The sequence below is a fragment of the Thunnus maccoyii genome, chromosome 9 (assembly GCF_910596095.1).
Source record: "Thunnus maccoyii chromosome 9, fThuMac1.1, whole genome shotgun sequence".
In the NCBI taxonomy this organism is placed as follows: domain Eukaryota; kingdom Metazoa; phylum Chordata; class Actinopteri; order Scombriformes; family Scombridae; genus Thunnus; species Thunnus maccoyii.
The window spans coordinates 11447782-11462646 of NC_056541.1; the positions used below are offsets into that span (position 1 = coordinate 11447782).

At 40.2% G+C, this 14865-nt stretch overlaps 1 protein-coding gene across 4 annotated transcripts in view; it reads left to right on the forward strand.

Moving 5' to 3' along the window:
• The window catches only part of slc20a2 (solute carrier family 20 member 2), a 44397-nt gene that overhangs the window by 21533 nt on the left and 7999 nt on the right, over positions 1-14865 (forward strand). For all 4 annotated transcript variants that reach the window (XM_042422401.1, XM_042422402.1, XM_042422403.1 and 1 more), the window contains 8 exons: positions 4196-4790; positions 7286-7426; positions 8550-8635; positions 10629-10725; positions 10984-11103; positions 12458-12691; positions 13228-13864; positions 14107-14292. In XM_042422401.1, the coding sequence (XP_042278335.1) occupies positions 4502-4790; positions 7286-7426; positions 8550-8635; positions 10629-10725; positions 10984-11103; positions 12458-12691; positions 13228-13864; positions 14107-14292 (1790 nt within the window). In that variant the 5' untranslated portion in view covers positions 4196-4501. The remainder of the gene's footprint in view (positions 1-4195; positions 4791-7285; positions 7427-8549; positions 8636-10628; positions 10726-10983; positions 11104-12457; positions 12692-13227; positions 13865-14106; positions 14293-14865) is intronic.

Consider the following 14865-nt stretch of genomic DNA (forward strand, 5'->3'; position numbering starts at 1 on the left):
AACCATTATACTGATTTACTGTACACGTTTTAGTCCTGCAGAAAATAGTTTACATGTGCACAACTGGGAGTGGTGGCATGTGAACCGGTGTTCATGTGTTACAGTATAGGATGAGGTCTTCAGAACGGACCGAGTGTCAGCTGCAGCTGTCATGTTGAGTTTCCCTGTTTAGAAAATTGGACCTGATTAAAAAAAGGCCTGGTAGTTGTGGTGCACGCCCACACTCACGTCACTCACTCTCATCTTTCCTCTCCTGCTTCTCACACTCACTGCACGGCCTGCTTTCTCCAGTGACGTGTTTGACTGTCGCACTGACTGTTTCCTCTGTGGGATCTCTGGTTCGGCTTTGATGGAGGGCCATGTTTGACTCTGTGGTTCTCATGTGGTGGTGGTGTGCCCGGGATTAAACATTTACACAGTGACTTGTGTTAGTCCTTCAAAGACCGCTACCGTCAATGCATTGATTGTAAAACTTCAAATTTGTACAACACTTCTCAAAAGTGGCAAAGAGGTTGTTAAACAAATAACATCTAATTGAAATGTAAACTTTAAATGAACAGATTATAATTTTAGGCTTAAAAATCAATTTATTTAATATAATAAAAATCTTAAAATGGCATTTTGAAGTTTCTGATAAACCACTGTGCATCAAATGTTACATAACGCACTGAAGGTAGCAATTAGATTTTACAGCTTCAGATCGGAGAACTTCCTACTTATGATTGTATTGTTATATTTAGACATGAATTATTAACTTGCTTTTAGTAGCAATCTTATCTTGATGGTCACAAGTTCACGACTTCAGTTTATTGACATTTCAGCCAAGAGTCTCAGACCTCTGTGTCAGATTCAGAATCTAAAGGATAGTTGGGTAGGCTGAGTGTATGTGAGAGAGACCCATAGATGAGGCAGAAATCCAAGTTTCTAAAATGCAGAGCTGTTTTATTTTCATTTCTTTGTAGGCTTCTTTTTCAATGTGTGTGTGTGTGTGTGGTTTAAGCTCTGCAAGGAGAAGTATTTTTACATAAAACAGGTAAACACTGACAACAGAACCAAAAATATGAATTATGAGAATTATATGAGAATTTAATGAAATCAAATAATTATTAAATCTCACTCACGTGATGCATACAACACATGGCTGGAGTCAAAGAGAACAAACAAAGGGAGGAAGGCAACATTAATAGCCTTTTGAGCGGATTGATTGATTTCAGCTGGGAGGGGATGTTCCTTTCAGGTAGGTGCATTTGATCGCTCCTGTGCCTGGGAAGTGGTCAGGTGACTCCTTGGCGGGGACTTTTGACCCCTTGGCATCTTAAGACGCTGAATCTTTAAGTCCAGGGGCACTGATCCTTTGCTCTGATCCTGCGCTCTGATCCTCATCTCTCTCTGGCAGGAAGCAGGTGAACGTAGAATATACCCTCAGTGATCAGTGAAGTATCACACAATTGTTACTCAGCCTTTTTGAGATTTGGTAGGTGGCAGCAACCCCTGAGCTCTCTTTCTCTCTATATTTAAAAGAACAGCCCTGGGATCTGTTGAATGACTGAAGGGGGAAGATTTTTAACTTTAAACTATTTAATACTTTTTAGTGTCAATTAAGTGAATAAATATGATTCAGGGAGGTCTCACTCAGACCTGATCAAGGGACAAATTATTTAAGCTTCTTTTATGTGTGTCTTGTGGTTCGTCAAAGGATAAAGGCTAGGAATATGTGACCTCAACTGTTCCAGATGGAGCTCTTGGTCGGGAGGAGGGAGCCATAACTGGCCGCAGGCTATTTAGAAAGGATCTGTCTGCCCCCACGCGAGGAGGAGCGCACAGTCAGTTCATGCCGGGGGAATGTAATAGTCTGGCCTTAAAGCTGTTTACATCTAATGCTCCCCATTAACAATTGGCTCAACCATAGAAGGAAATGTGCTGCCATTAACCCCGATGAAATGACTTTGATTTTGTGGCAACGACAAAAGAAAAAAATAGAAGAAATAACCCAGACCAAGTCATTAGTGGTCTAGAGGGTTGTCGAGGACCACCAGAGGATTCAGTGTTGGTGGCCTCATCATCCGTTTCCAGCGCGTGTTGTCATTGTAGCGATGCAAATAAGGCTTGAGGGGAACTTTACAGGAACAAAGGAGGAAGCTGTTTGCCTGTTGTTCTAGTGGATCTAATGTGATCAACAGATGAGCTCTACAAGTGCATTAGTGGACGCCAGCAGTCTTAACACATCGGTTTCACTGGATCAAATGACAGTTTTAAAGAAAGTAATATAGTAATCTCAAATCATTTCAGTAGTTCCAGTCAGGGTCTGAAATTAACACTCGTCAAGTGCCAAATGCGGGTAGATTTTCTGTTTGGCCAGTAAATCTTGGAAGGATATCTCTCATACTGACGGGTAAATGTTTTACCAAAATAGTCATGTAATAAAAATATCTGGCATGATGGCTCAGAGGAAATTACTCATGTGTGTCCCAGTGAACGCATGTACATGTGACACAAAAAGGCAATTTATTAGTGGCTAGTGGGGTTTTTTCATCTACCAGTCCCCTCGGCAGGTGAGTCAATAAGTTAATCTCGGACACTGATTGTTGTTCACACTGATGAATACCTATTCTAACCTCATGACACCAGTAATAACATGACGGGGATCAGATATGAGAGCAGTTTGGCTGAGTGATATCATTCACACACACTGTGGATTCACCACTGATCCATTAACATTTCTCCCACCACAAAAGATTTAATGCTTTGTATCAAACTGGGCATTAATCGCTGTAATAGCTGTAATTTACTGCTATTAACATCCAAAATACATTTTCTTACCGTGCCCTTTTTTTTTTTTGTTTTGATTATCTCTTAACTGTCACAGCAGGTTAGTTTGTTGTACATCTGTGGAGCTCTTCACTGCAATAAAGCACTTAAAATAATTCTTGTCTGTCGGACGTTTGAAATTTTGAATATTAGTATGAACTCTAACACCTATGAACTACAATATTGTCCCACATGCCACGCTCTCAAAATTTTTAAGTGTCGATCCATTGTCATTGTCACTGAAAAGGTAAAATGCTCAAAGTAATTAAAAATCACAGGAGAAGACAGAATTATTTTTCTCTACTTTACTATTAGTTAACTTAACTGACCCCCAAAATGCAGCAGTAAAATATCACTGCTGATGTTCCCACTGCAATGCAGTCTTAACTTAAATCCGTGCAAGTTTTTTTCTTTTTTTTTTTTTGTACTGCAGCAAAGCCTTCGAGTTTGTTTGTACTTGTATTCCAAAGCGTATTACCAAACTTGTGTGTACCTTTGACTGTTGCCCACTGAGCACCGTAGCAGTCATGCTGAGGCTGACAGAGAAAAGATTAGAGAGTAACTGTAATGTAATCTGCCATGCAAACATCCACAGGGCTGACAGTGAAACTGTCTCTTGGTTAACATTTATGTTTTAATAAGATCAGTTTGATCAAACTGCCTCCAGACGTTTCAGGAAGTGCTACAATATTGTGATGTAAAACATTTAATATCCTCGGTAATTCCGCCTGTAATCACTGTGGCAGACATTGCGGTGATAGCGGTTGAGATGCTCTGGTTGTCTAATAAGGAAACTGAGTAAATTATATCTGGATGTGTGGCAAAGGTAAAAGCTGTGAAATAAAATCAGGTTTGGCAGAAATGTCAGCTGCCTTGTTGTGTGGGGATAAGGTGTTAACAGTCTACTCTAATGTTGGGTGCATTGCTCACATCTCACTCTGGATACTGTGGTCTTTTTATAGTCTCAGCGCTGACAGCAAGCCCTCTGAACAGACTGATTTAATTTCTTTGAAGTGCATACTGTGATTTCCTATTGTGGCTATCTGAGATGTCCACAGCTTTCACCACTGGAGTGCACTGGAGTGCTCTTAACTGCTTCATCAAAGCCAGTTCTGCATAGTCATCATCCATCCCCAAATCCTTATTTTTTGTTGGGTTTTTTTTTTTTTTTTTTTTTTTTTTTTTTGCCTCTGCTCTCATAAGCTCTCCTCCTCCTCCTCCTCTCTCTCTCTGTAAGTCCCTCCCTCCCCCTTTTGTTTTAGGTTTTCTCAGGAAGTCACAAGGAGGTGTTGTCAGATGGTAACTGATGTTGGAAAAGAGTAATCAAGGCTCATGGCTCCTGACACTAATCTGTTTCTGTGTCTCTTCTCTCTGGTTTCTCTTGCAGGTGAAGGAACGTGCAGACAGACTGTCTCACACTAAGCTATGGAATGCTCCCTGCACCCACCATCACTAGTCTCCAATCTTTGGACTGAGCTCCAAACGCTTAGTTAGCGGCTGTGCTTCTCCCCTCGAACTCTTTACAACCAGGGGACGAAGTAAAGGAGCAGGCTTACCAAGTCCTCCGCAAAAAAAAAAAACAACAACAACGCACAGAGCACTTCATTTTTAGAATATATAAGCTAGTTTTTTATTTGTTTTTCTCCTCTTGGATTTTTTTGTTTTTTTTTGTCGTGACTGAAAGCATATCAAGATGGATCTGGATGGGTATCTGTGGATGGTGATTTTTGGCTTCATCATTGCCTTCATCCTGGCGTTTTCTGTGGGAGCCAATGATGTGGCCAATTCGTTCGGCACAGCGGTGGGGTCCGGCGTGGTCACGTTGAAGCAGGCCTGTATCCTGGCATCCATCTTTGAGACGCTGGGCTCGATGCTGCTGGGGGCCAAGGTGGGCGAAACGATTCGAAAAGGCATCATAGATGTTACCCTCTACAACGAAACCGTGCCTGTGCTCATGGCGGGGGAGGTCAGCGCCATGGTCGGTAAGTCGGACTGACGTTTACATTCCCTTGTAGAGCTGAAATGATTAGTCCAATGTTGTCATAAATGATAGTAAACAGATTATTTTTGGCTTTTGGTTTGTTAGTTGAACACAACTAGACATTTGTGGAGGTGACCTTGAGCTCTGGGAAGTTAAAATGGCCATTTTCAGTATTTTTTTGACATTTAATAGACAAAACAATTGACTTACTGAGAAAATAATATGCAATGAAAATGATCCAGTGAGTCATGTAGTTGCTGCTAATGTCTTACTTTTTGATTGCAGTGCTGCTTCTTGTCTCCATTATTAAGAGAAGGGATAATGGTGATAACTGCTGATGAAAGTTTTTTGATGCTATAATATTTTGACTTAATCACACTCAAGAAATAAATCACTAAAGGTGGATTAAAAAAAGATGTGTTTGCAGAGTGACATTTCTATTTGCTGTTAAAGTTGTCAGGGAAATTAGTTTCAATGTTTATGTGATAATCTTACCTCAACCCCTAACTGTTACTGGTAGAGGAGAGACAGTTTTGAGGGGGGTCATACATATTAGAGCAGCTACTAACATTTATTTTTATTACATAGTCTATAAAAAGTCAGAAAATAGTAAAAATCACAATTTCCTAAAGTCCAAGGTGATGTCTTCCAGCTGCTTGTTTTGTCAGACCAGCAGGCTTGATAATTGACTTAAATTAAGTTAAATTAATAGCTGAATTTTCTGTCAATCGACTTATCAATCGTTTGTTTCAGAGATGCACACATCCTTTGAATTTTTCCTTCACTAAAGTTAAATGTTAGCGTATCCTGACATCACATCAGACTCGTCTAATACACGCAACACATCCTCATGTAGGATTACTGCTACTGTGTACAGAATCCACAAACAGCTCTGAGGCGCTGTGAGCAGCTGTGATCAAAGCTCACGCTGTGGCCAAAATGTCCTCTGTGTCTACACAAGAGAGAAAAAGCATCACTTGTCCTTATTTAATGTTTGAAGGTGGAAGTTTTCCTAAAATTGTTTTCTGAAAGGTTCTGAACCTTTACACCTGTGTGTGTGGCTGCATCTTTTTTTTCTTCTTCTTCTTCTTTTTTTTGCCCACAATCCAAAACAAACTGTGAAATTATATAACTCAGCAGAGTTGTTTTGTAATCCAGTTGGTAAAAGTTCACAGCTGTTCATAAAAACGGCAGCCTTTTTTCCTCCAATCTGCTCTCATTTATTGGCTTTAAGGGAAATGTTATAAAATCTGTTTTGTCCTTGCAAAGTTTCAAAGTAACTTCCTAACAAACAGCGCAAAAAAAAAAAAAAAAAAATGTTTATTCTATTTTCAGAGAAACCTCATTAAGTCCAATTTTGGCAACATTAGATGATCTCGCAGCCTTTCCTAATTTGCCTCACAACAAAAGACCTGCCTCTGTTTTCACAGTTACAAAAAAAAAAACACATTTATAGTCAAACACATGCAGGAATTGTTGAGTATAAGCCGTACCTCTAAACATTCACATTAGCTCACCTCAGTGAATGAATAGAGCAGTACAGAAAACAATGGGGCTCTTTTTGAGACAATGTCGTCAGGGTGACAGAATGACTGCTGGGAAACAATGATTAATAATCAGATATTATTATTATACACAGGGGATTCCCACGTTGCTGATAACTCAGGTGTGGCAGGGCGACCACGAGTGAATGTTAGGGAAACACTGAGCAGTTTTCCATAAACTCGATCAGGATGTATTTGTCACTGAGATATTGTTTACACAGAACTAAAGGTGGTTTTTGCCTTTTGATTTGATAAGATAACAGCCAGGAAATAGTTGTATTGTGTTCAGCTGGTTGGTTTTGATGTCTCACTAGAGTTCACAAAAAAATGAAAAAATATATTTGTCATTGTCTAATTAAGGGCTTTTGAAAAAAAAAAAAATCCTGACAGTGAGACACTGAGGTCCTGTTATTGAAATAATGGGCTCAGTTATTCAAGGAAAACAAATATTGATTTGACTGTGGAGAAAAAAGATTTTTGATTTGATAAATCAACCATTGTTTTCAATGTTGTTCGTCATTATTAGCTACTTTTTTTGCTGTAAGTTTTCACTGTATATTTCAAAATATGCCTTCATCAAATCTCATTTAGTAGTTTTTGTTCTGAGGCCTTTACATGATGATGTTTAAACTGTACAAGTAGCAGGTATTTTTTTGAAAATTTCAAAAGCTAGTATGTGTCAGTGGAGCGTCTACAGTTTTCAGATACTTCAATTCAAAACGAGTTCATTTGTGTCACAACAATACAAACCTAAAGTAGTCATTTTGAATGTCAAAATGGACTCAGATCCTCATCCTCACATGCTGTCAGAGCCCAGTTTTGTCTCCAATCCAGTGAAATATTTGAGCTCCAAAATGACACAATTATGCTATCAACTCATGAAACTCAGGAAAACAGTAACCAATTGAGTACAATAAATGTCTTGAGTTTTATGTCTCTGTTTTAATCTCAGGGTCGGCAGTCTGGCAGCTAATCGCCTCCTTCCTCAGACTGCCCATCTCTGGAACTCACTGCATTGTTGGTGCCACCATCGGCTTCTCCATGGTCGCCATCGGCACCAAGGGTGTACAGTGGATGCAGCTTGTTAAGATCGGTAATGGCCTAGGGTTGTATGTGTGTGTGTGTTTACAATGTTTGTATACTCAAGATTGCTAATCTATGTCTGTAGTGTACACATAGACGTACATTATTGCATACTAATAATCATCATTAATTATTTAATTTTCAATTATTTCAGTGTACTCTTCTAACACTTTTTGTAACAACGAAACACACATCCCACAATCGAAAAGGAGCAATGAGAAGAAAAACCTTATATTATCTTCCGGCTTCTCAAAATAACATTTGTAGTCTTTCAATTTCCACTTTCCACTGCTGACGGATGTGCTCAGCACTCTATTAATATATAATATGCACTTTAAAATATGCACTTTATCTGTAGCACTTATAGTTATTGCTATATACTCTGTTAATATGCACTTTATACTTCTTCTGTTTTAGTAGGGATATTGATTATATACTTTTAAATCGCCTCACTATGGATGAGAATTAAATACTATTTGAATACTTTCAACAACTTAAACATGTGAAAACATCAGAACACACTCACACAGAGCTCTGTTACTCAGTACTCACATATTTTACCCTTTTCACTTGATAACTGAAAGGACATAAATAAAATACTGTCACACTGAGATATTTGCAGCTCAGCTACAATGGGAAACGACTGCAGACAAAGTTTTCAGCTCTACACTATAAAACATGTTGTCTGCACAGACGGATCTCTAGAATAATTTACACAGCAAGTAAACTGTTTTAGAAGAGACAGAGATCAATTTCTTCTCTGTTAGGAGCCTCATTAGACCAGAATGCAGTGCAGCCACAGAACTTATTTTAAATAAAAGATAAAGCAAAAAGCTTTAAAGCACCTCTTGTAATCACTTCCTCTATATACATGTAAAACCCACAAGTTTTCCAAAGGAGTTTAAAGACTGAGAAGTGTAGGAAAATACTAATTGAGGTGATTGAGGTACAGAAGATGAGCTAAGTTGTAAAAATTTGGAATGACAAAAAAGACAATCATGATACAAAATCATAAGAGCTGAACATCATGAATATGATTTAATAACACTTCATCAGTGAGGGTTTTTTTTTTTAAATCTGTGAGTAAGTGTGTTGCTGTTCTGTTCTGATAACATTTGTTCCTCCCTCTCCAGTGGCATCATGGTTCATCTCCCCTTTGCTGTCTGGACTCATGTCTGGATTCCTCTTCTTCCTCATCAGATACATCATCCTCAACAAGGTGAGCTCACATCACATCACTATAGAGCTGCACTTACTCACCCTCCCACACAAACACAGAAGCACAGTTTCTCAGGGACTTTAATGGTTTTTTGTTTGTATGGTATTTTGAGTTTAATAACATTTTGTGAATATTTAAAGTGTAATCCTCGAAGATTTAGTTCAACATTTTGATGTCAGTTAGATGAGAAGATTGATACCACTTTCGTGTCTGTACAATAAATATGAAGCTGGAGCCAGCAGCTGTTTCCAGTCTTTAGCTTAGCACAAAGACTGGAAACAGTGGGAGACAGCTAGCCTGGCTCTGTCCAAAGTTAACAAATTCACCTACCAGCACCTCTACAGCTCACTAATTAACAAATTATATCTTCTTTTTTGTGATGACTCCAGGAGGAAACTGCATTCAGCCAGAAACAGACCAACACATAAACAACCCCCTTAAACCACAACAAAGGAGAAATAACATGTTAAAAATCTGGGTTCTTGAGTACTAACCATTAAAAAATAATGTTTTATGACCGTTCATATAGTGAGTTATTGCTGGTGGTGTGAGGGTATAATTTTCATAATTTTACGGTATGCAGTTTGAATTTCTTTCCGACATTTCAGACACTTCCAGGATCCCGCTGTGTTGTCAGCATGTAGAGTTACTCGTCGGTTCACAAGTTTTTAAAACGTGGACACAGACGTACATGTGTACACACAAACCTGTCCGAAGAACTACAGCGCAGATAAAAATCCATTTGATTTGGCAACACCCGGCATATCTGCTGTTATGTAACAGGCAATCTCTGGCAGACTAGGAAGAGTGTTTTGGGTCAGGACTGCAGGGTTACCGTATAGCTGGGTCAAATTCAGGATGAGTTCATCTCTGTCCCTGCAGGCTATTTGCATCATCTAAGAGGAACATTTGATCCGTCTGTCATATTTAATGCTTATGTCTGAGTGAAGCATTAAAGCCTCGCGAAAGTATAATAAAAATGGCGATTTAGTTTTGCAGATGTGACACTTTCACCTCGAACAATAATGCATATCAGGTTCCTCATGACAGAAAACCACATATTTCACAAGAATGAGTTGTTGCACATAGTTTTACATCATCACCTGTTTTCACAACTTCCACACCTTCAAACTGACCTCAGCTGAACTCATGATATAAAGTTGTGGTGTTATTAGTCATGCAGCATATGTTTAGTACTGTTAAACTACGACTAAAAAGCATGCAAGGAAGCATGTAAAAAGGCCAGTGATCAATCTGCAGACATATTTATTTTATGTTTTTTATTATTGGTGCAGCTCTGAAGTGAACTCACTAATCAGAGACTCTGTTTACAGACACTCACACAAGATTTTTGTCATTTGCTCTGACACAAGACTGCAATGATCTGCTTTGCATTTTTATATTTTAAGCCGGCAGCTTTCATTTCTCAGAAAGATGTTTATTGAGTAAGCAGTCAACTGTTGATTGTCTTCCTCAAGGACACTTTGACAAGATGCAGAGCTGCCAATGATGGCTGGTTGTTCATCATGTAGGAAATTAGAAGCAATTTTAATAAATAGACAGACTTGTGTAGTAATAGAAGGACTGGGTGGGATACATAGTCGACACCAATATCACAGTGTTAATACAATTTTATTTCTGATATAGATACTGATTGTCATTATTGTGTTGTCTATAAAATGTCAGAAAAGAAGTGAAAAACAGCTACAGTATTTTTGCAGTGCCCAAGGTGACATTTGACAATATGGCACATGGAAAAAAAATCTTACATATAACATTAACATTGATGATCCTCTGTTATTCATTACATCAGACAAAACTCTTAATAACATAAAACAACCCTTTACTAACTCATTATGTTACATATTTATTACAAATTTTAATTGAAATCAGTAATTTGCAGCATTTCGTAAATGATACAACATTACGGTCTCAATATATCACAATGACACTCAGCTAAAAGTTGCTGAACACCTGTGTGTTTTCTCAACAGGATGACTCTGTTCCCAACGGCCTGCGAGCGCTGCCCCTCTTCTACGCCTCCACCATCGGGATCAACACGTTCTCCATCTTGTACACTGGAGCCCCGTGTGAGTGCTGCACGGCGGTGACTCTTAATAGAGATATTGTCTCTGTCTATTTAGTCTGACACCAATGTATGATCAAATTATCATCTCAGCCTTAACAGACGATGGTGCCAATATCATTTCCTTGTTCAAAATTCCTTTTGAGGATGTGACAAAAATATTGGTAGATTATAACACTTAAAAACTGCTTGCAGGATGTTATTTTCTCATGTCTGTGTGTGTTTGTGTGTGTGTGTGTGTGTGTGTTTTCTTTGATTTCAGTGCTCGGGATAGAGATGCTACCGGTATGGGCCATCTTTCTCATCACTTTAGCCGGGTCGCTGGTCTGTGCGGCTCTTGTTTGGATATTCGTCTGTCCCTGGATGAGGAGGAAAATAGCAAGTAGGTATCTGTGTGTGTGTGTGTTTGTGTTTGTGTGTGTGTCTCGTCTTTCTCACGCCATGTGAAAGCCCAGTACTCTGACCCCGGCCCAAAAACAGGCCTCTGCTTGCACACTCTGTGCTCTGACACCAAACAACGGATGCCAGTAGATGTGGTTTCTCTTTGGCCACTGCCAAAGCCACTAAAGCCACCAGAAAAACTCTGTGAACTCTGTGTAGTACTCCAGTTGCTTTGCTGAAGACATCTAGATTTCCGGACTGCTTGGCCCGACGTCGCAGAGGTTAAGATCATAGCCTGCAGTGTAAAAAGCTTTCAGATCAGGGTAAAGAATCGTTCCTTTAATTGAAAAAAAACAAAAAAAACAGCCTGCAGCGAAGCAGACAGCACCATAAAACACGCAACACATTAAATAAAAGAATGGAAAGTGCAGTAGCTACAATAACTGAGAGCGGTGGACACGGCAAGGCAGCCACTCTCTTAAATTCAACTGACTTAATGTCATGCAGGATAAATTCAGTCTGTTACAACAGTCCAAAGACAAAGCTACCAAATCTAAAGCTTCTTTGACTTTTTAAAGATATATTTTGTCTTAGACGGCAAGTTTTATTTCTTATTATAAGTCGAGGTTAATAAGAAACTATTTTTACTGGCTTTGTAGACCTTAAAGAAAATAAAGCATTGCTATTAATAAATTGATGATTTCCAAGTTCAGGCTTAAAATAGAACGATTATTTACTCTTTCCGTCAACCCTTCACATGAACGAGCTGGGTTGACCTATCGCTTTACATGTCATGACCTCTGAATGCCTGTGAGGATTATAGGTGATGTTATCGCTCCTAATCTGGATATTACTGCATCTGTCAAAATGAAACCATGACTGAGTTTATTTATGTGTTTGCACTGGGGGCTGAGGGGCAGAGGGTATCAAGACTATCAGGACTGGGATTAGTTTGCTTTGGTTCAGCTGATGGCTGTACTTGTGTTTGTGCTGTTTGTGGAATGTCGTAGCATGGTTTTCTCTTTTTCTGAACCGACTCCAAACTGTTTCTCGCTTTAAGTTGTTGTCGAGTTGAGTAGTAACACAGTTTCAACAAAAGCATCAATGAAATTTACACCCTTCCGGTGTAAATTACACAGAAATATGCTCTGTGTGACACATTGGTGATTCACTTGTGAATGACCAATCATGATGTCATCAACTTCCCCTCGCTGAAAAGCTTTTTTTTTTTTTTTTTGACCTGTCTTTTCTACATGCATTTTATTTATTTATTTGTTCACTTGGACACATTTTCATCTGATGGTGTTATTTCCTCTTTCTTTCCTCTCGACTAAACTCCCTCACTTTTCCTGCAGGTCGTCTAAAGAAGGAGCAGGCTCTGTCTAGGATCTCTGATGAGAGCCTGGACAAGATCCCTGAAGAGGAAGAAGAGAGTCCCGTCTTTAAAGAGCTGCCAGGAGCAAAGGGCACAGATGAAGCAGTGTTACCGCTCACGGGGGGCAGCAGCGATCGGGGCACTCGCGACTCCAGTGGAGAGCTCACAAACCTGGCTAATGGAGGCACCGTCCTGCCAAATGGCAGGGTCTATGGTAAAAGTGGATTTATTTTTATTTTATTAAAGACACCACTGGTTTAATATGTGACTATATCAGTTTTTTAGAGGACAAAAGACAATGAGACTGACTGGAAACTGTAGCTCTGTTGCTGTATTGATTTGCGTAGAACATTAATGGTGATTGAAATAGCTTTTATGAGCATGAGTTGAAACCATTTTTTTTAAGTCAGCTGCATCAAAATTAAACAAGCAGCACAAGTCTTCTCCAATCTAACATGCTTTAAGACTTTCGATCAGTTAGTCTTGTGAAGAGGAACATAAATTACAATTAATATAAAGCATATAAGACAACATTACAACAATAAATATCATCCAACTAAGGGTTAAAAAGGATGAAATCTCATTTTCAAGTACAAAATAGGATATTTCTTTTATCGATCTAGTAAATTACCAATTTCTCTGATAAATATACGTTCTTAACTTCCATTAAAAGTGCTGCTACTGGATAATACTTTAAAAAAAAAGTTTTATACTCCTCTTTCACCTGTATCTTCATCTTCTCTCCTGCAGGCCGGACCCACTCAATGACCAACGGCTGCCTCAAGTCCCCCATCTCTAATGGCAGCTTCAGCTTTGATGGCCACATGCGCAGTGATGGCCAGGTGTACCACACGGTGCACAAGGACTCAGGTCTGTATAAAGATCTGCTTCATAAAATCCACCTGGGCCGCATGGATGACAGCGACCGCTCGGGCTCCAACGCAGGCCCGCCTGACAACAATTACCGTCTGCTGCGCCGCAACAACAGCTACACCTGCTACACAGCGGCGATATGCGGCATGCCCGTCCAGCCGCTCATACGCACAGAGTCACGTGAGGACAGTGAAAAGCTGGTAGGAGAGGGAGGGGGCAGGAGCAATAGCGTGTCCTACTCCAAGAAGCGGGTACGCTACGACAGCTACTCGTCGTACTGTAACGCCGTGGCCGAGGCTGAGATCGAGGCGGAGGAGGGCGGGGTGGAGATGAAGCTGGCCACAGAGCTGGAGGGGGTGGACGAAGAAGGGGCTCCGGCACCGGTGCCTCTGGACGACCTGGCTGAGGAGGATCACGAGGAGAAGGACAAGCCCGAGGTGTTCCTGCTTTTCCACTTCCTGCAGATTCTCACTGCCTGCTTTGGCTCCTTCGCTCACGGAGGCAACGATGTCAGGTGCTGCCTCCTGCTGCTCACATGACATATAGCATCCCATATAGCTAATGCACAGCTCACTGTATGTTTCCCTAATACATGCTAATCTTTTTGCCTGATTAAATATATACAAGTAATGTTTCTGCAGCAAAAAAAATAGAGAAATGACCTTCAATCTGCTGCTTTGACATAATTTTGTCCTTGAAGCTCAGTCTAGCATAGACCCTCAGAGAACTCACTAAGCAATAATCCCACCTTTGCAGTAATGCCATCGGGCCCCTGGTGGCACTGTGGATGATCTATGACCAGGGCGGTGTGATGCAGGACGCTGCCACTCCCATCTGGCTGCTGTTTTACGGTGGTATAGGCATCTGCGCTGGCCTGTGGGTGTGGGGCCGCCGTGTCATCCAGACCATGGGGAAGGACCTAACTCCCATCACCCCCTCAAGGTGAGAAAGCCACCAATAGGGGGTGGGGATGGGGGGGGGGAGGTTTGGGCGGCAGGATGTGTGTCTGTGTGCATACGTGGAAGAGAGCTGTATGTGTAGGTCAAGAGACAGAGAGAGAGAAAAAGCCTCGAGATGCTGATACACACAAGTCCATCCGATGCAACAGCTTCATCGGTAAGTGTTGACGTGCACACAACCATGTTAGAACGAACACTCACAAAGTCTTTTATACGTTTGTGAAATATTATTAGTCAAGAAATCTCTGTTTAACTGACGTTCAGTGAGATAAAACTGAACCCTGACTATGCTGACAGTAAAATGCATAAACCTATGACTACACAATTAGTTAAGATCACGTGTAGAGCGCCTGTACTGTCGACTCAGGTGCTCTGTATTTACAGTAAACTTGTTAGACCAATCTGCAGTGTCTGCCTAAAACATGTCCTGAGATTAACCAAACAGAGCTGTCACTGCAGGAAAAAGCATTGCATGTATTTTTAGCATCTGTGAAGTCCAATTTTATTTATATTTCTTGAGACTGATTCCATAAAGAAATGTTTAACTTTGACTTAA